General features: G+C 42.0%; 2 protein-coding genes across 6 annotated transcripts in view; one reads left to right on the forward strand and one right to left on the reverse strand.

Moving 5' to 3' along the window:
- The window catches only part of LOC105249572 (neuronal acetylcholine receptor subunit alpha-7), a 220,283-nt gene extending 205,150 nt beyond the window's left edge, over positions 1–15,133 (reverse strand). The window contains exon 1 of one of the 5 annotated variants that reach the window (XM_025414520.1): positions 14,616–15,133. In XM_025414520.1, the coding sequence (XP_025270305.1) occupies positions 14,616–14,724 (109 nt within the window). In that variant the 5' untranslated portion in view covers positions 14,725–15,133. Of the gene's footprint in view, position 1; positions 1,557–14,615 lie in introns of those variants that run through there. The other 4 variants (XM_011255134.3, XM_011255137.3, XM_025414510.1 and 1 more) reach the window with 4 other exon arrangements.
- Positions 15,134–15,542: 409 nt separating this feature from the next.
- The window catches only part of LOC105249571 (insulin-like growth factor-binding protein complex acid labile subunit), a 193,587-nt gene continuing 186,905 nt past the window's right edge, over positions 15,543–22,224 (forward strand). The window contains exon 1 of the mRNA XM_011255132.2: positions 15,543–17,060. Coding sequence (XP_011253434.1) covers positions 16,962–17,060 — 99 coding nt within the window. The 5' untranslated portion in view covers positions 15,543–16,961. The remainder of the gene's footprint in view (positions 17,061–22,224) is intronic.

Consider the following 22,224-nt stretch of genomic DNA (forward strand, 5'->3'; position numbering starts at 1 on the left):
CCTATGACTATATCCGGTACTTTTTCACGCGGTATCGTTCGTCAATTACGCGTACGCGTACATCACAGACTCGCGTTTCGGCGTGCATTTGGCGTGCGTACGATTCACCGATTCTGTACGACGAAAAGGAACTCGTCTCGAAGGAAACCTGCGAGGGCTCGTGCCGTTTACAGGTGTCCGTGGCGACTACGCGCCCTCGCTACACCGAATCCTCCTGCTCTCCCCCACGCGGTGGCGTCCATCGTTACGAGTACTCTCACCCCGTTCTCGACCGGCACCGGGGCTCACTTTATTACTCGCTCACACCCACCTTGATGATTCGATCGGAATTTCCGGCCGCGAGAGCAGCGCGAAACAACATAGAACCACGAGCGATACGAGCCGCGAGTTCGTAAAAAAGATTTCTCCCTATAGAAAAATTTTCGCGAAAAAAGAGTCCACATGCGCGAACGACGTACGCGCGATACTCCGGATGCCTGTGCGGGGGTTACAACTATTCGTCGTATCCGGCGGTGTCGACGAACGACGGCTCTATTTCGGTAGCACCGCAAACGACGCCGCGATACTTTGCGCAATTGACTTCTCGAGCCGCTTCGCGAACACGCTGCCGCGATTTTCGACCTACGTGTGCTCTCTTTCTTTCTCTCTCGTGGTTTCGAGAGGGGCGCGGGGGTGCTATCGTGACTCTTGGCAGCACCACGGACCTGCGTTCGCGGCCTGGCCGGCGATCGTCTTCCTCGTCTCACTACAGTCCACCGCGCGTTCCATCCTCCCGCGGAGCAGCACCGCCACCTCCGCCTCCTTCGCTGCCTCCTACTTCACCGGAGCGCAACACGGTGTTGCCCGGTATCTAGGCAACTTTGCGGAGCGTGGCTGCTCCCTCTGCCAGCAGCCCGTTCCACGTAGGCAACGAATTCGCCGCTGTCGCGCGTCTTTCTCTCTTCTTTTCCTTCTTCTTTCGAGATAGAGCTGCTCTCTCTCTCTCTCCTCTCGCGTTTTCGCACCCTTTTCGTCGCACTCGTTTCTTCTTCTTTTCTCCTCAACAAGGATCACGCGTTCGCGCGAACGTGCATTCTCGTGTATCCGCGTTCATCGTCGTCCCTCCTGTCCTGTTGCAGCTAGCTCTTCTCTCTCTCCGCAATCCCATCCGTCTCCGACCTCGCGTCGCTCTATGTGTCGCTGCTTTTATCCGTAATTGCTTTCGTCCTTTGGCGAAGTCGTTCCTCTTGTACGCACGCTTCTATCTCGCATCGCGCGCATCGGCTTTCACACGAGCGAAATAATAACGAACGCGCGAAATATCCGAACGACCGATTAAGACGATTGCGGCGACGAACACGATGACGAAGATGACGAAGAGACGTGTAGCTTCCCGTACAGGCCGCACGCACAGGATGTACGCCGCGAAGTCCGTCCGAACGTGGCAACTCGCGCTTGACTGAGAACGGCTGGCAAGAGGGAAACGACGGAAGATCAGAGAAATAGGAATGGAGAGAAAGAGGTGGCAAAAGATAAGAGGGATAAAGAGAGAAAGAAAGAGAGAGAGAGAGAGAGAGAAAAAGAGAGAAAGAGAGAAAGAGATAGAGAGAGAGAAAGAGAGAGAGAGAGAGAGGGGGATTGGACACGCGGGGATGGAGAGAACCGCCTCTTGTCCCTGCGAACGGGTGCCCGAACCGGAAACCGAAACCCCTGAAAAAGGAAGCGGTCGGGGTCGTGTACGAGCTACCGGTCGAGCTCTCGCGACTCGCAGCTACCGCCGCGATATAAGCGCGAGGAGCGTTCCCCACGAGATGGGGCATAATCCTCCTCCGCCACCTCCATCACCGGAGCAGCCGCCCTCCCCGCTGTCCCTACCTCCCGTGGCCGCCTCCGGTTCCCACCACGATTTCGTGGGAGGCTGCGGACTGGACCAGCACGCAACCAGCGTGACCCCCACTACATCGCGAGCACCGGGGGAGTAGACTCGGGGGTGCGATGGCGCGAGGGGGGAGACAGCGCGGGGGTCGAGGGGATGCGAGAAGGCGGGTGAGACAGGCGGCCCGGGGGTGAAAGAGAGAGCCGGAGGACAGCATCCCCGAAGCCCACCCCACAGATCAATATTGTGCCCACCACCTTGTACCGGAGAATCTACCCTGTCTCTCTCCTATAACCGTCGCGCGACGTATGTGTCGTCTCTCTCAATTCCAACCACCCCTTTGCGAACCCCCGTGGCTCACGGCCGTTGCCGTGTATCGCGAGCTCACTCTGCTTCCCTCCTTTCTCTCTCTTCCTCTCCTATTCGTCCTATCTCCCTTGCTCTTATTTTCGCCTTCTCTCTCAAGGGTAAGCGCGCGCGCGCGCGAGGGTGTGCGTTGATTCCATCGCGATCGTCGCGAACGATGCTGGAGCATGGTCCAAGTCCGCCAAGGGGGATTAGCCTCGGCGGTCGAGATCCCAGGGACGGCATAGTTTTTGGTGTATCAAAGGGTACCGACACCACACAAGCAGAACACGGATAGATATCGGGGTTGACGGATGCGACGTTTTCAACGTTGTTGGGAAAATGCATGTTTAAAATGAGATTGTTCGACGAACAAAATGTTACATGCACGGCCATTATATATCGATCAAAGTTTTTGCAAGATGGACACCCGCGTAATGTCTTTTTTTCATATAAAGAACAGAGCAAATGTGGTGTAAAGTTACAATAGATTATTTAAAAAAATATATTTTAGTTGAGTTATACTGATAACTTTTTTGCTTTTTTAAATCTGAGGAAATATTTAATGGTAATAATTGTATTTTTCGTAGATGATTATTGCAATATTGGACAAAAAATGAAATCCTTAATACCATAAAAATAATAATAAAATATAATAAATTGATAGATACGTTAATATAGTGTAAATGAATATGTTTTTAATAAATTTAATATCTTTTGAACGAACATGATATACTGCTTTATATATTTTTGATTACTTTTATATAGTATCATATGTACATGTAATATATATTAATATATAGAATTATATTTAATAAATTGACGATACACAGACAGTCTCTTTACCAGCAGTTGTTTGTTGACGAGATTGCAGGAAAATCATACAAGGCGCTTTAGTCAGTCAGAGATCATTATTTTATAAAAATAGAAGAAGAAAGAGAGAGGAAATGCTAAATTTTTCAAGTTTCTTCAAAATATTTTTTATATTATTTGATAAAGATTAATTAAGAAATAAATAACTTCGTTTTCTTATTTTTGCCTAAATGCCACTTTTTTGATACTATCGCTGGTAATCTCCCTTCAGAATTGTTCAAATCTGCATCACCGTCCCATGAACATGTAGCAAGTCCGAGCCTTTTACAGTCGATACTGTACCGGCTTTTACGTTCATCATATGCTGTTATTCACTAAATTCTTACAAATATCTCTCTTCAAAAATATATTCGTCGAGAAAACAGATTCCTTGAAAACTTTCTGTATATATTTTCTCGCAAAAAAATATTTTGCGTATGTTAAAACTCGAAAAGACATATTTCATATTTATAATTATATGTAAGATCTCTTCCATATCTTTGATTATATAACATTGTATCAATCCCAGTATATTTTATAATCTAACAATAAGAATATATTGTACATTATACATATATTAATTTTAATTCACAATGCCTGAAAATCGATCAATTCGAATGAAATAACTCTGTAATATTCAAAATTGTAATGGATACCCAAACTATAATCAATGAAACTTATTTATTCATCAAAGTTATTCATTGATTTTACGCAATAATAGCATGGTCTGGATGAATTATGTTAATAATTAATATTTGCATAACTATATCTAATAACACTGATTAAAGTTCTCATTATACAATGAAACTGCAATTAATAATTTGCAATCAGTCACATAACAACCTTAGACAAGTACATAAATATAATCTAATCATTAGGTGTCACATTTTCGTAAACGATAATTATAATTTAATGATTAATAAATGTAATTATAATTAAATGATTTAGTAATATTTATTGTTTTCCCCTTTATTATTTCCTATGCATCGTGTAAAGTTGTTTGAAATATTCTGTACTAGTTCTGATATATAGTATAATATACTTAGTAGAATATTATCATTATAAGTGTCCACATTCACAGCAAAGTCCACGTGCGAGTAACGAGAAGATTCAAGGATTCAGCATTTTCCTTTATATATACGAGGTCGTTTACTCATTGTTATAACTTCCTTAGAAGCCATTACAAAGACGCGCGCTCCCCTATTCTAAGATAATTCGGCTGACACAAAGCACACAGCTACCCAAGTTTACGGAGAGAGAGAAGAGAGAAAGAGAGAGAGAGAGAGAGAGAGAGAGAGAGAGAGAAAGAGAGAGAGAGTAGGCAATTTGCCATACGCTACATTAAATTTCACAAAAGCGGGAAGCCCTTGCCACGGCAGCGTAATCACTAATCAAAACTACGTTTCTAGACTGTGTCAGGCATCAGGTTCGTTCCCGTACCATTTAGAGCAACATCGAATACAATTACCTGCCTACTCAGTATGCTAATTATGGCAAGACGCCGGACGAGGTAATATATCGTCATCTTACCCGCGCCGTTTCGAGATGGTCAAGACTGAGATATTCGCCACCACGTTCCCAAGAAAACAATGCGTTCATAAATTCGCGCATACCGACAGATTAATCGGCGCGAGAGAAACAAATCATTGAGATGCAAATTTTTGCGCGCGTTAAGCGTACCTGCAGTCTTATCCTCTCCATTCTTCGAGAACCAGAAGTGAATTATATCGCAACGGCGGATTGAATAGTGGCTAAAATTCTTATAAATATTAATGATAAAAAAAAATGTCGACGTTTACTAAAGCTGGCGAAAGCACTCATTGAAAACTGGTGAAAGCGCGTATACGAATCTATTCATTCGTCTCGGCGATTATCGCGCGACGACCAGCAAGTGAGTTCCTCGCAGCGCTCGGAATGGTCAAGGCTACAAGCTGAGACGGATGGACGGACCGGTACGAGAAATGAGCGATGTTTTATAAGACGCAGGTATACAAGCAGGAAGGGAACAGTTGCACCTGGCAACCCGGAGATGGAACCCGAACTCACGCCTCGCAGGCGCGTCTCTCACCACACGATCCGACCCATTCCACTCTCCACGGTCCATTCCTCACAGCCGGCCGTCCCTCTTTGAGAATCAGCCTGCTGGTCGTACACTCGCCCAAAATAACAGAAATTGTGGAGAAATCAGCGTTCCCCCCGGACTATCCTCGTGGACCATTGTGGCGCCTCGAAGAGCGACAAGGCTCCTCGACGAGCCGGAACGCTATTGTGTATCGCCGAGTTTTCGCTCCTTTAGATCGCTCTTGCATCGTCCAGGAATGGTTTGACTTTTCTGCGCTCTTTTCAATTTCATTGCACTTTAATGCCGATTGCACGAGGCACCAGGTGTCACGGTGGTACCCCTCTGACGTATCGCTTGCTCGCTCGCTATCGCCCGTGGACTTTTATTTACGACGCGCGACGAATCCGATGCGGAACGCTCGGTTAAATACAGTGAAGAGAAGGGAAGGAAGGAGGAAAGAGGGAGGACAAAGTTCTCTCATGTGCGCTCGAGGGGGTGAAGCAAAACCGCGCGCAATCGACCCGGGGTTCTCTCTCCCCGAACTTTCGGGTCAAACATTCGATGCTGGAAACGTCTATTTAGGTCATTCGGTTCGCGAACAGATCACTCGAAACTTTTGCGCAATTGACGTATCCGGGACGGAATGTGCGCGATCTGTGCAAATATGTGTTTTCGACGCTGTGCTTCGAATGAAACGGAAATGTTAACGCCTTCACCTATCCAACCCGAACGCGAATCTGCGTACGATCTACAGTCGATGCTGTCTGTTATGATAAGATTAAAACATCGAAATATGGAATTTATTTTACAATAAAGAGATAGAAAAAAACAAATTACATAAAATAATTTTAAAATGTATTTCAGTTTTGTCTAGCAAATAATATTTCAACTCAAATAAAAATATTTGAAATGGAGATAAATTATTTAACGAATATAGTCTATATTTTTTTAACGAAAATATCGAGAAAGATAACCGTTTGTCAATTTTCCAATTTTCGAAAATTCCACTTCTTGATAAGTAAACTTCAACTAAAATTTCTGTTAAAGTAAAGTGTTTCTATAATCAACTGAGAAATAAAGTTTTGTTATTTATGTAAAACTTGAATCATGAAAACTTGCGACACAATGTTATATCTCTGTGTGTTTTTGCATTTGACTTTTTTTATAAATTTTCTTACATAAAACTTATAAAAAACTTTTCTTATAAAAGAGAGAAAAAACACAAAACTATTTACATCGAGAGAGTGAGAAAAAAAAATAAATGATGATTTAAATAAATCTGGCGCATGTTGCAGTATTAGTCATCAAAGTTAAAGTAAGTTTTTTTTTCGAATGAATCAATGTTAATCAATCAACCAACTCTTTACTTACGAGGTGATAAATTATTTTGCGGATACGTCACGAAGCTTGGTCGACTTTGATTATTATAGAAACGGAATAACGATTAACTTTGCGTATCGAGGACTTTTACGAGCGGTTCAAAAGTATGAATGGCGTTAACCGCATTTATTCTTGTCTTACTAATTCTTTTCAACTCTCGCGTGTTACAAGAATGAAGTTTCCTAGGACAGAATATCCTGCATACGTCCAACTCTTTACAAAATTATGCTTTGTGTGTCGATGTAAATCTATCATGATCAATGTTTTTATCGATTATTAGAAGGTTTTGTCACGCAAAAGATAGAATTTCAATAATAGCCAATTTTATCGAAAAGATTTATATCCAATAATTAACTCATGTCAATTAGCTCTATTAGATTTCATATCGGATGGTATTTTGAAGGCACGTGTACTAATTCAGTCAAACAGAATTGAAAATGTATCGTATGTATCGGTCAGTATCATGTGTTGAATATATATTCATATTTATTGCTACCATATATATAATTATAATTATAACCAAGCCAGTTTAATAACTATATCTACGTCCTTCAATCGTGATCGGGGCGTACGCACGGAATCTCTAATTAAAATGCGTCGAATGCATCGGAACTAACGTAAATGCCTCGTTAATCTCGCTGATTACAAGACTGCTGAGGGGACTGCATCTCGCTATGAGCCATCTGTGAGTCTGATGACAAGTGACGAAGAAAAGCATTCGTTAAGGGAGTTTCGCTTTTCTTTTTTGCTGTTCCCCGCAGTGAGTTATGAAGAGGCATGACAGAAAAAGAAAGAAGATGCGAAGGAGAGCTCGATGTAAAAAAGTCTGGTGTATAGCAATGCTACGCTAAGTAAAATGAGTAGAGAAACGTGTCTCTGTGCGTGAGGTACTCATTTGGGAGAGAGAATCTCTCTCTCTCTCTCTCTCTCTCTCTCTCTCTCTCTGTTTCTATTTCTCGCCTCTCTCTTGCCTCTCATCTTTCTCCGTCCATGCTCTTTCTTTGTCTCGCCGCGACTGTATATATTCCAGAATACTAATGACGCCGCGAGAGAAAATCCGCCTGGTAGTAACCCAAGAGTACCTACGGTTACCTGCAAAGTTTTCGCTTCATGTGCCAACTCGTGCAGATTCGTACCTACTTCGAAGGTGCCTCACTAAACGCCGTAACGTCCGCCGCGTTTCATAAATTAGGAGGAACATTCCTCCTGGGAGGACAAACCCTCCAAAACTCGACGCGGAAATAGAAGACGTACTCCGTAACGCGGCACACGAACCGGTTATGGCCGTAAGGGGAATACGATTGTTTCACGGTGGCATACGTAAAAGGGAAAGATGCCACGGCAAACAAAATAACGGAATACCTCATATGGCTTGTAATGTTATGCCGAATTGCGCCGATGTTTGTCGGCTACATAATATATAATATGGTCACGTAATAAGAACATGTTCGACCAAAATTAATTACTTGTATGTGAATTACAAGAGGGGGAATTTTTAGACATACGTTCGAATTTGTTTCTTGTTGATGTGAGATGTAACATCAAGATAGATATATCGGGTCGGCAGATTAGTCTCTGATGAAATTACCGTTTCGTTCTTATTATTATAGGGCGTTCTCATTCTTCTCGAAAATGGGCAGAGAATAAAAGTAATATCAAGTAAAGTTAAATGTTCCGGGAAATTATTAATTTCTACGAAAATAGAAGTTGCCAAGTTCTTTTGATCATCGAATTGGAAGTGATCGTTTTATGTGATGTAGGGCTAATAAGCGAAACTGGTTGTTTCAAACAAAAATGTCAAGCGAATCTTTCTTATTGGATCAAGCGCGTTGTCTTTTAAGAATTTTGTCGTTATTTAGTATTTATTTAAAAGAAAAATTATAATACATTATTATTGTACATAATTGACTATATAATTTTTTTCTCATTTGGATATGACATTCGGAAAACTCGTATTCTAAAAATCATATAATGTCGCGATATGTTTACTTAAAATGGCAATTTCTTTTATGCATCATAAAACGTGATTCATTTTACTACTTTTTTAAAACTTTAGAAAATATATAACATATATTTTTAATGATCTAGTCATTATTTATGATAAATTACAATTAAAGATAAATTGATTCATTTCAATAATTTTTAATTGTACGATATTAATAAAGCTATAAATTTTAATTTGTATTTAATTTTCATAAATTTTAAATTGCTTTTACATATAAAACATTATATATAATTAAAAAATTTGAATCATTTCTAAATTTAAAAAGTGGAAAATAAATTTATGTTCAATTATGTTCAATAATAATGATTGTTTCTCATTTTTATAGTAGTTGCAAAGATTATACCAAATATGTAAACAGAATAATATCTTCTTGTATTAGGGCTATATTGTAGTAACTCTCTCTTTCTTGTTCTAGGCTTAATCGTGGACTAACAAATATTCCCAAGACAAACAAGAGCACTCTAGCTCATATCGAGAATTTTATCTCTAGTCTTCGAAGAACTTTTACAGCCGACTTGCCGGAACGCATAAATAAGAAATGAAACGCATGACGGCACATTTGTCCGGCGAGTAAAAAAATATTTTCACCTTGTTGGCGCGCGCATGCGCGACGAAAATTTATCGAAAGCTGTTCTGACGGAACTATTCGTTTCCGGAAGTGGTTGGAAACTAGTTCGACATTCAATTTCTCTCCGCGAGACGATTTGTCCATCACCGCCGTCGACCGAGGTGCGACCTCGGGATTCCATATCGTGCCCAACGACTCGTATCCGTCAGGTAAGTTTCGTTTTCCAATCCCCCTAGCTCTCTTTCTCTCTCTAACCGCACGAAAACTAAGTACGAAGTATAAGCGGGCTTTAAAAGCGGAGGATTGAACTGCGGAAGAGCGGATGAGAAGCTAGCTGCCTCTCGCCTAACTATACGAAATCTGATACAGTTCACGCGGGTATCGCAAAAACTTTGCCCTGTATCCGAAGTTCTCCGTTCGTTATGTGTGTGCGCGATACTTTCTATCTCATTCCGACGAGCGTTTCGATCGGCCAAAAAGGAACCCCCGTTAGATAAGAGGCACCGTTATCTACGCTACTTATTGTCGGAGGACGCTATTATGAAATTGACTGGAAACCGTACTCGCTGCTCGCCATTGAGTGACGCGATTGCTTCTTCTTTTCTCTCTACTAATATACCGGAAGATTTATCCGTCACCGCGCCTCGGAGAGATTGTTAGGACGGATCAAAGAGAGAAGGGAAAAAAGCTCAGTCGGTTGCTCCGACTAAGGCGCTTTTTGCGAGATCTGCGCGGCGAACAATAATTTTTTCGTCCGCCAATTTCGAGGAGAATTTCCATTGTAATCGGCGGTTGTGCGATGTTGTTCATAAATCATGCCCGAACAAACGATTTGTAATCCGTACCCGCGGCGTACGGATGCGACGGACGCTGCAAATCTATCGATCAATGACGCCGCGATAGCGCGATTCGCGTTTTAATTCTGACAAGTATACGAGATCGCATAAACTGAATTTATGAAAGAGTATCAAATTTAATAACATCTCGCAGATGATTGTTCATCAGTGATAATTCAAATTGCTATTGATATTCCGATGTTTTTGTGCGATAGTGAAATATTATTTCAGTTTTCTCGACAATGAATATCGTTCTTTTCACCGAATAGCGAACACCGACTACGCTTTTTAGCGAATATCCCAGGTATCCGATACGGTGTACGCGCTTGTTTATAATATTTATAAGGCGTCATCATATTTCTAACAGGAGTGTATATTTTCAGGCTCGACACGGATTTACCGTGATGCATGCGTCCTGTATACACGCACGCTCTTTCGGCGATGGAGAATCGATTGGACACCGTCGTCTCGCCTCCTGCGAGTCACAATAAATAGCGAATAGCAGGGTGAAATTCGAGACTAGGAACGACGGAAAATATGCGACGGAAAAACTAAGAATCGGCAGAAAATTTTAATTAAAATCCCGGATCTGGGTTAAAAGAAATTTAATTAAAAACAAGAAAAGAGTAGAGAGAAATCAAACGTTATAAACGACCTCGCGAATCGCAATTTACTCACAGTTATTTATTTATATTTAATTTTCGCGATAAAACGCGACTCGCGAATGGTATTAAATTCGCGAGCGTATGCGATGCGCGACAGGTACGGACGGGAAATACAACCGCGTCTAGTTTAATGAGCTATCGATTCAAACTAGACGTCGTTTTACGATTTTATATGCACGGCGATGCGTCGGCGATCAATCACAATTACGAGATCGCTTGCCGATGCGAGTGCCGCGAAATATCGTCACGCGAGAGTTCATCGAGCGAGATATTACGAGCGCCGGTGGAGTCTTTGCGAGAATGTAACCAGCCGGTATGACAAATCGTCTACATGCCATGCGCAAATCCAATTTTACGAAGCACGATCCCGGCGGATGGAAGTGCATCGGCAACGCCGAGGGACGCCACGCAATACGCCCCCGCCTGGTCTCAGGCATGACGGCGGTTGAATTCCACCGGGAGTGCAAGCTTTTGGCGACTTAGCCAGGCAACCCTGGCCGTCCTCGGATAGCGAAAAGGGGATGTATGCCGGAGAACTCGGGTGGCTTCGGATATCCTCTCGAGAACGGAGAGCGCATCGAGGTAGCGATGGGAACGAGACCGAGAGACGAGTACCGAGTTTCGATCTTCCGACGTGGGCGATGTTACGTCGAGTTTTATAAACTCGAAACCCGCTAACCCGGAGATATTTCGGCAATTTCGAAAATCGAGCGAGGCATGTTGATAGCGCGAAAGACACGCGATAGCCTTTTGATTTTATCGTTCCTTCTTATGGCATCGAAAATTTCGGTAACTCTTTTGAAAAGTTGGGAAATGTCCAACGTCAGGTTAGACTTTGAAGACTTTCGATCGCCAAAGTTTCTTGACATTGGTCGAGAATTCGAAGAGTGCCCGACGCTATTGAAAACTTCCTAGTTAACGGCGCGGGTGAGAAATCGCGAGTGCACCGTCCGGAATCTCGAATTTGCGCTTGGCAATCGATGGGATTCCGCGCCATCGCTGCCGGCCTTACAATTTCACCCTCGGTCCTTCGAGGTCTTCGTGAAAAAGAATCGTATGGAGACCGGAAAGTAAGCGTCGAGAGTGTTATATATTGCGCCAAAGCGTGCATTTCCACAAAAATAACTATACATTTCTATTACAATTCTCCTCGACTTTGCGTATAATTGCCTCGACCGTAGCGTTATAAATCGTCTCGACGATCTCTCTTTTGTCACGCTCGTTTACTTTATACAAAGCTTAACGGGCCTTACGCAATTTGTAATTAAGAGATTTTTCCAACACAAAGAAAATACATAAATCAGGTAACAATCCCTGTCTTTGTCGACGTGGCAGATTTAATAATAGTGGTATATTGTGTGCCATTCAGATTTAAACTCGTAGTACGACAAGGTAAAGAGAAACGTCTGCCATTCTATACAATTGATGTAAAGTGAAAGAAAGCGATAAAAAGACACCGTTTTAATTTACGCACAATCTCTCAAATTCAAGGACGATTGTGCGTAGACGATGAGCTTTGCTGCGCTGTTTCGCGCCCGTTTTCGTACGAGGCGAGGCAAGATTGTATACAGTTAGGTAATAATAACTACGAATGCATGCCTTATCCCGGCAGTGAGTACTTAATGTAAATGATTTTGCCAAGTTTCGCGGGACAAAGGGCGCGGGCGTAGTTTCGAAACTCGCATGCTGGCAACAACCCCGGAAGTTTCTCTGAATTTTAATGAAAAATGGAGCGGGTATCGCGCGCGCCGGTCGTATTTGCGTTACGAATGCTGGTGGTGATGGTAACGGAGGTTGTGCGATGGTGCCGGTGATGCTGGCGGTAGAAGAGGAGATAGAAGGGAGAGCGCGAAACAAACACGGCTCTAGTTCGGTAAATTGTTTGAGATTATCGCGCATTACTATCAATTAGCATCTGCGCATCGTGTACACGTTACTCGCGTAATACCGCGGAAAAAGGACAGATGATGCCTGCCGCGAAATACAGGGCCGTCGTTATGTCGGGTGTTGTAGTGCGATACATCTTGCCGAAATTTTATTTCGTATATTCACGGTTAGAGAGTCACGAGATTCGAGTTTCTAAATCGTACGAGAGACCCTTTCGCTATTAAAGCGTGGAATAAAATCTCGAAAAATATTCAAGTATGTATATTAAAAATATGTTATTTAAAATGTTATTTGAGAGTAAATTTTATGACGACTTATTTCACCATGAAACAGTCACAAATAGCTAGATATTGCATCGCGCTTCACATGGTTTTTACGATACGCATTATTTTAACTTCTTTAATTTTGATACCAAACTTTCGAATAAATTAATTGAATAATGCGCAGGAATGCGCGCGTAACGAACGAATAACACGCATAATCGTAACGAGAATGTCACTCGGAAATTGGTCAACGCGCGCGTAAATTCCATATGCGCGTAAAAAAAGAACGTAAATCGTTTTAAAGCGCGCAATTTAACACTCGGTTTATACGAGCGCGAGGTATGTTTCAGAGACAGACATACGGCCACCCCGTCCGTCCTCGGTTAAATCGCGTTCGCAATCAGTCGCCGCAATCGTCGCGATCGACGACGAATTATGGTCGCGTCGGCCCTGCGACATGAAACCTGGAGCTGGAGGGTGGCGGCAATTACACCCCGCAGGGCCGCATTCGCCCGAGGATACATCTGCCCTTTCTTACCCCGACGTGACCGACGAAATTATGTGTATAATAGACGCGCACGCGCTCGCAACTGTCGTGGCAAAAACGATGAAATCCGATGAAGGGATTACACGGGCAATCGTATTTAACCCCTTAAATGGGAGAGAACGCGAATGGATATAGCACATTTTGCAAATTTGCATATCGATATTAAGTATTGAGATTTACTTCGCGTTTGAAAGTAATCCTCGAAAAAAATCTTTCTTTCCGATTGTAATTTTTTAATAATTATTCAGAAATATTTTTTAATGCAATTTTCGGCTTCTCATTTTTTCCATCATTAATGAGAAATAATAAAAAAGGGAATATTTTGTTATTAAAGTTAAAATTTCATAAAATGTATTATTATAAATGTATTATTATATTATTATAAATGTATTATTATTATGTATTATTATTATTATTATTATTATGTATTATTATAAATGTATTATTATATTTATTTTTAGTCATATTTTACTATTTTAAATCAATGTTGCTCGGGATAAATGATAGGATAATATGCTCGCATAAATACTACTTTTATGTATATGCATCAAATATCATATTAAATGTGAGAAAATATGATAGCAGGTCATTTCAATCTAATGTTTCATTCCATTTATCGGATAATTGAGAATCGTTCATTTAATCGGGACGATAGCAAAATTCGCTTCTATCGTGTCCGTTTGAATATAATCATTAAGTTGTATAATTAATCACTGCAAGAGAGAGATGCGAGACAATACAGGAAATGGTGCAAAGAGAACTTTCGTTGCTCTCATTCATCATCACAATTGATTATTGCACTTGCTTCTTTGTTTTCAAAACGTTCTCTTCGCAACGGCTATTTGTCTTTATAATTTACGCTTACCTTCTTGAAGTCAGAACGATATGCTATTATTCGCGAATATAACGCATGGAAATAAAAATGCGCGTATTACGTAACAAAAAACGTAAAAATTTCTAATTTGTAAAAGTTATGTAACGCGATCATTTGTAATTATATAATAGAATGTAATTTATCGCACAAATAAATAATAGAATATCTATATTGACGACACTCTTTGAAAATAATATTTTATAATTACATGTATAATTAATATAATAAGAGAGAAAGAGTCCAATAATTAACACAATCTTTATTATTTATATTATAATAATTAAATATGAATTTCTTTTATATAAATTATTATTTTCCAACCTTTAATTGCATCGACTATAACGTTGTAAATTTCACTTTAAAGAAAAGGAAATGTAAGAAATTTAAATAGGAAATTTAAGACTCTCTTTCTCTCTCTCTCTCTCTGCAGTGCTACATTTGCAAGAAACTTGAAAATATTAATATTTAACACTCACCATTTTCTTCTTTACATTGTACATGAAGCCGGAAGTCCGCAATAGCAGCGTTGTCAACGAGTCGAAAACCACCGGAAGTCGCTTTCAATCCTCGATCCTTCAGCAGCATCCCTCGTTGATTTCACTTCACTCACTCGCGACATACGTTATTCATTTACGGCAGTTCTCGCGAATTAACGTAGCGTGCGAGTTTATCGCGCCGTTTTTACGGAATAACTCACACGTAAACACGCGAAAGAATTCTTTCGACGTTTGTTTACGTTGCGCGGGAATGTTTACGTTGTGACGTCACGCGGCAGCCAATTTTTTAACGACGCGCGTATTTGTATATTCACTTCGAATCGAATAATATAAACGAACGATCGCAACCGCGTACCATAATTGACACGTTACAGTATCATTCAATCACTCTCGTCCGATGTTCGATTATGCACGCGACGCACTTGGTACGTGAAAATAATGGCGGCGGTCATTTAGGCGGAAGTTTTGACGCGACGCGAATATCGTACGCGGTATATTAATCACAGTCGCGTTGATTAGCACGCTATGACGACTGCACGATACTTCATTCGATATTCGTACTCGCGTTAGTTTGCTCGATTATTAACGCCCGACAAACTCACCTTGCCTTCCCACAACTTCTCTTCTCGCACCCACACACGATCGCGAAAAGCGAGTAATGGACTCGCCTCCGAAGCATTGCAAGTCGTTGAGCGACTTGGCATATTTTCAAAAATCACAATCGATCAAGACTCGATTATATATTGTGTTTACAATACAATATAATACCGATTATGCGTAAATTAATAAAAGACTAGAAAATCGAGCGCTATAATTTAAACAGTTTTCCTGTTTAGCTTCTCATTTGACGAGCGTATTATAGAAACGAATCGAAAGCGCGAAGTACGTTGCAAAAGTCACGAACTGTCATGGCGGATGTGTAGTGCGCGTCGAATTCGCGTCCGCTGCTCGCGAGCTGAAATAATTCGATTACCGTCGCGAAAGTTATCCTAAATCTACGTGTGATGTGTATCAGCGTCCGCTTTTCTCGCGTAGCGTCGAAAAACTGCCGGCCATTCGTGTTAATTACGTATCCCGGGACGATAATCGAGGCCGCTCGACAATCGCCGAACAAGTGGACGACGCGAGTGAAGTTGAATACAAAATGCACGGAATTCGGGAGTTCAAGCTTTGAATCGTCGCGATATATTTATTTGCGTGATATGTGTGTTTGTTATCAGGTCGACGAATCGGCCGAAAGTAGCGTTATCGCGCAGCTTCGCGAGAGAAAGTCAAAAGTGTAATCAAGCGTCTCTCTCGTTCTTGGAAGTGCGTGCGACTTATTGTCAGCTCACCACACACGACGATACACACATAACCGCCGTGTAGAAAGACGGATCAGTGCGGCCCTGGGATCGCGATACTGCCTATTCGCGTGAGGCACACGATATATACGCGTATTCGACGCCTTCTTATGTGTGTATATCATGGCGCTATCCACATACGCGTCGCTCGTTCTCTCTCTCCCCCTCTCCCGCTTCCCCCTCCCTCTCGCGGTACAGCGTAGTACCGCGCGTCGCCATCGCCGGTGAGACGGCGGCGCTGTCAGTCCGACTTCTGCCGTGGCGCCATCGCGTTGCGTCGTCGTTCGTGCTCCGAAGTCCACGCAGCGAGCCACAGTTCGCTCTCCGCAGCTCATCGCGTCACTGTGAAAGGAGTTAGACGCACCTTGGTCGTGTGTCGTGTGTACGCAGCAAGGTCGCGTTAATCTCGTCGCGCGCGAAAAATGCCGGACAGTGAGTGAAAATCGAGAGCGAATAAACAGCGACGCCGTCGAAAGTTTGATTCGCCGGGAAAGGGGAAAGGAACGAAGGACGTGAATCGCGGCGCGCGAACTCGAAACGGACGGGCGCGCGCGACACATGAGGAGGAGGCGAACTCGCCGGGCGAGTTCGGACGAAGAGAGGAAGCCAAGAGCAAGAGCGGCACTACCGGGAGCGGCCTTACAGCGAGGAATGCAGCTTCGGGATCGTAATCTGCGGCCACGGCCGGCCGCCACGCACTCGGAGACATGACGCGATGATCGTCGAGGCACCCGGTGCATCCGCCTTTACTGCTCCATCACGCCGCTGCCGCCGCCGTCGTCGTCGTCGTCGTCGCCGTTCGCGTCCTCCGCCCGCGTCCTCCTCTCTCTGTCTCTCTCTGTCTCCTTCCTCTCCTCTCTCTTTCTCTGTCTCTCTCTCTCTCTCGCTCGCTCGCTCGCTCTTGTCTCGCGTGCTCGTGTGTGTACGTGCGCCGTTCCATAATCGGCGCGGAAAGTGTGACGGATAAGTTGTTTCGTCGGAAATGCACCGGTCAGGAATCATGGGTGATGTGCACGGGCTCCGTCTAGTTAGTGACTTGGACCAGGAGGATATCAGAGACGACGTCGGCATGTCCATTAGGGTAAGTTTTTCCACAAGTTATCGTAAAAATGTACGTGTTATCTCGATGATTTCCTTTACACGTTTACACGTCACAGATTTACATTACGCCGAAAGAATTCGAAGGCCAAATTCTTTGTCCGTCGCGAGCGGTTTTTTTTTGCGCGTCAGCTGCCTCGCTCGATTCCGCGTCAATGTTTACATTGCATTCCGATACTTTACTCGAAAATCTCGTTAACATGATTGTTTCTATTCATTTTAAAATCAACAGGGAACAAAGTCAATAGAGAAAAATGCTATTTTACGCGATTATTCCCTTCGTGATATTTGATTCATGTTAGGAAACTTTTGTTTGGAGAAATAACACGCTTATAATTCTCTTACTTTAAACGAGCCTTTAAAAGGAATAATGCGTCGATTTATTAGAGCGATTTCGAATGATTTTGAATTCAGTAAAAAGCAATAGCAACGACGATAACAATAATAACGATATCGTGGATTTATTACTTACGCGGCGCTCCACGTTAATTCATTTGAGATTCGAATTTTGTTGATCGTGCAGGAATACAATAGTGCTTTTTATAAACAAATATGAGCAGCTGATAATAATTATCGCACAATAATTATATTTGAAATATTCTCCGATTCGAAATTTCTTTTTTTTTGCACATTTTTTGCATATTTTTATTCGATTTATATAACATTTTAAGTGATTTCATTATTTTCCAAAAATAACGAAATAGAAAGCATTAACAAATATAACATTGTTGATTATTCGGAAAATAATGATTGATCATTTTCAAGTTTCCTTTTCGATTCAAAATATTAAGTATTGATCGTGACATCATTTTTATTTTATGCGAATGACGGAATAGAGGCAATTTATAATGAGAAACTACTTTGTCATTTAGTACTTGAATATTTTGTTTATTCTGTAATTCAAAATATCAGTTTGACTTTAGAATCAGTACTCTTCGCTTCTCACACTGAAGCACTGTTATGCGAACGATGCAGGAAATCTGATGACGATCATTATAATAATTATATTTCAAAGATAAGTGGTACTTTATGAATGCGAGACTGTAAGAGTTTTTTGCGATGAGATGATTGCATCTCGGCACTCGGCTTAAGAATCTATCGTAAATGACGTAATCGACGAAGCAGCTGATCGTAAAACGATGAAGACTAAGTAATAAATAAATGCAACTAATTATCATTATCGGGAAGTTTAATACTTTAAAAGTTGATTGGATATAAAATTTCGAATTATAGCATTTTCTCGTTTCATTCACATAATTATAATTATATTTCGATAATTTAATATAAAATAAATTACTCGATAGTTATGTAGTAATTGTTGAATTTATATCAATCAGAGGATGCTCTCTATCAAAATCCAGAGATTCATGTAAACGTGATAAAGATGTGTCCGTGCACCGATATTAACAGAAACGCGCGTTTTGCTTCAACATATCATTAGCATTCTCATGTTTAATTTCTATTTGAAGTTTCATGCCCAAAGTTGCGAGATTGTAGCAACTACATCATGTAACTAGCAATCATGCATACCGATGCAGACACACGCGCACAGACTTGCCTGCATTCGCATTCGCATATCGTTAATGCGAATACGAAAGTCCCGAAGTTAGTCCCGAGGAGTTTCAAAACTACGCGCATTTACACTGTCAGACTTTGAACGGCGAGGCGTGAAAAAGCCGCGGCGAAGATTAGACGATGAATGAAAAAGGAAGAGAGAGAGAGAGAGAGAGACGATCGCGTTAATGCCTGATATAAAATTCACGACTGGCGAGGTCGGGCGCAACACTTGACTCGCCGCTGCTAATACTGTTTTACGTAATTAAACCTGAGCTATCAAGGAGGCGAGTTGGTAACGAAATTAATTGATAATGTGTGACATAAAATGCATTAACGGGTTGCGCCTTAAAAGCGCGCATCGCGCGACATCGATATCGTAAACTAGACTTTCTCGTGAAAATGCTCCTCTCTTTCTCTCTCCCTTCTCGATTTTTTTCTTTTTTTTTTTTTTTTTTTTTTTGCGTCACGTTTCCCATTCCGATGCATAATACATAGACTCCCGATTATCAAGGAACATTCTAATCTTCATGATCCTCGCTTGATGCGTGCTTCGCATCTAGACGTTCGCAATCTAATGCGTATCGCGTGATGCATACGCATCGCCGCGAGTGCTGACGCACCGCATTTTCTTCTGCTCTCGGAAATACCGGTTCTCGGATTAATGCATCGGGAGCATTCCGTTTATTCGATCAATCGCGTCACTGTCTCGTATACACCGTGCTCGTAGGATCCTCTCTCTGTGAATCTTGCAACCTAATAATAAACGCTATTCTTCGTATAGCTTTCTTTTCTTTCTGTTCGTCCGTCTCTCTTTCACTTTGCCCTGTTCGCTATAGTTCGCTAGCTTGGGAATGGTATCACGAGCGAAGTCAAAGAAAAAGAACGATGGCAGGAATACGAAGAAGGACGAGAGGGAGAACAGCTATTGTAGATTGTTGCTCTTTTTCTATCTTTCTCAGTTTTCTTTCCGTCTCGCTCGCCCGCTTTTCATCTTTTCTGTATCGAGTATCGAGATTTTTTTCTCCTTTTAAAAGCTTCATCTCAATTTAAATGCTACAATAACACCTATTCATTATATAACTAGTTTCTCATTAATTTTAGTTTTTTTCCTAATGATGCAGGTCTTTGAGCAATAATTTCTTTATATTAATTATTATTTGGATCGTTAACATATTTATATTACAGTTTTTCTTTCCTCGTGTATCTCGTGTATATTTCCCATAATTTTCTACGTCGTGTTATACTTTACGAGTTTACATTCATCATTCTTTATTGCATCCTGCGGTTTAATTCTTTTCACCAACAATATAAGTGTACTCATCATTCTTACTGAATCGATACAACGTAAAAGGAAATTTTAGATATCCACTAGAGTAAGTTATCTGTTGGTGAAACTGGACAGGAGACACGGCTCCTAGACCATATAATAAATGATTTTCCTTCTTCTTTACCCTTTGACGCTCGGCAGGTATATTTTCCGAGACTGCATGGTGCGTGCTGACCTGTGAAAGTTCCAGGAATCGAAATGTATACGTCTCGGGCATTTAGATTATTACACTCGACGGCGATGAGGCTGCTGCTGTGGCAGAAAGATTAAAGCGGCTTAAGCGTAGACCGTTCGTTGCCGTGTGTCAAAGGCGTCGGTGTCGCGCATCTAACGGAGAAGCGCGTCTGACGAACGACGACGAGGAAGAGAAGCGACGGAAAGTGATAAACGCGAACACTGCAAACACGGTTTATCGCGTACGTTTAGATTTTCCATGGTCCCATCACGATGATGCAACGAAAAACTTGCTTTTACACGCGCGTTTGTCAAAAACAAGGTGCGCGCGAGTCCAACGAGATTTTTGCACTCGGATGTCCGTGCCACACCATCCTTGTTTCGAACTAAAAATTGTGCATCGGACGTTGCGGTAAACAAATTTGCAATTTTTGACAATTATTCTCGTTCAATTTGTTCCCTGAAAACGTATGTAAATCCTCGACTATACGGATTTATCTATATTTTAAATTTATAGAACTAGAGAAATACGTTGGAATATCATGTGACGCGGATTATGAAAGAGTTTGTCGCGTCCTTTTAATGTTATAATTACGGAACAGCGCGGACTTGGAAACTAAGAGCTCCGGTAAATATATTCGTTACGAGATATTCGCTACGTTCGCGTTTTCCGTATTAATTTTTCGAATGAACGGAAGGTTCGTGATTCTAAAGAAGCTCGTAACAATTTCCGAGATTGCATAGTATGCCGCGCAAAGTATGTAATGGTATCGCGAGTGTCCGAAGTTATCCAAGGGCTTACGGCTGCATTTTCAAATTATTGCGGTCCATTTCCCTTCTAATTTCCGCGAGCTTGTTTCTTAGCTGCGCGTTATAATTATTGTGTGGCGGTGCCCGTTTTCAAAGTTTATCACGCGACTCGTGGAAGCGGTATGTTTAATATGCTGGCCGAGTTTCTCGCCGAGAAATCTCTCCATTCGTTCCTACGATTGTCAAAAATTCGTCCGTCCGTGAAGTAGCCGTCTGTTCCACGCGAACTTCCGATTCCGGCAACGCTCGACTATTAATACGGATGACACTTCTAATCTCGTAACAATCGCAGAATGGCCTTCGTACGGCATAAATATTTATCGTCTCATTAACATATCATCGATTCTCGAGAGAATTCTCTTGTATCTGTGAATCCTAATGTTGTGTTAAAAAGTCGGATCGATAAAAAACTATTAATCATTATCTTCTCAAGTAGAAACGAAGTTTTGCGTCGTTCGTACGATTGATTAAAAGGAAAAGAATTTGTGCGTAATCAGCATAATTTAATAAATCCAATCGACCCTTTAGTTTTCTTATATTCAATTTTAATATACTTAGCACATTCGGGTTTATCGCTCTTAATTTCGCTATTTTAACATGTATGAAATGAACATTACGTGCCTTCATATAACATGTGAAATCTAGCCATCTAATTTAACAAGATTTGCAAAATTCCGTTCGAATGTCTCGGGCGCGTACGAAATGTCTGAGAAACGCGAGAGCGTAAATCCTTGTAGCCGTCAGATGTGAATTAGAGATTGGATATCGCGACGCTATTGCCGTTTCTTCAGCACAAGTAGATGGGAGTCTGAGTTACGTTAACTCGGTTACGGATAAACGCGGGTGCGTCGATGTCTATGTGTACATAAATCCCGGTCGTGCGAGATAACGCCGCAGGGGGATATCGTATTCTCGTTCGAGTATAACTTTAATACGATAACGCCAAGAGCCAAAGCCTATTAGGGATCCAAAGATTTTTCTTATCCGCGCGCACCTCGACTAGACGGCCCAAGACTTAATCGTGAATTAGCTCAAATTGGAACTAATTTCTTTGCCTTTGTGCCGGGGCGCGTCGCGATAATTTAATTAACGCGGGGCAAAGTAGCGGGGAAGGGTCGGGCAGCTCGCGGCATGGAAAATTACACCTGAATTAAGTTCGTATGTGCGGGACAAAATAACGGGCTATTATATGCATTAACGTATCCAATGGCGCCCCGCGTCGCGACGGCGGGGACGCGAGGGGACGCGAGGGAACGTTTATGCATCCCCGTGCATATGT

This window comes from Camponotus floridanus, unplaced genomic scaffold (genome assembly GCF_003227725.1).
Source record: "Camponotus floridanus strain SB8 unplaced genomic scaffold, Cflo_v7.5 scaffold112, whole genome shotgun sequence".
In the NCBI taxonomy this organism is placed as follows: domain Eukaryota; kingdom Metazoa; phylum Arthropoda; class Insecta; order Hymenoptera; family Formicidae; genus Camponotus; species Camponotus floridanus.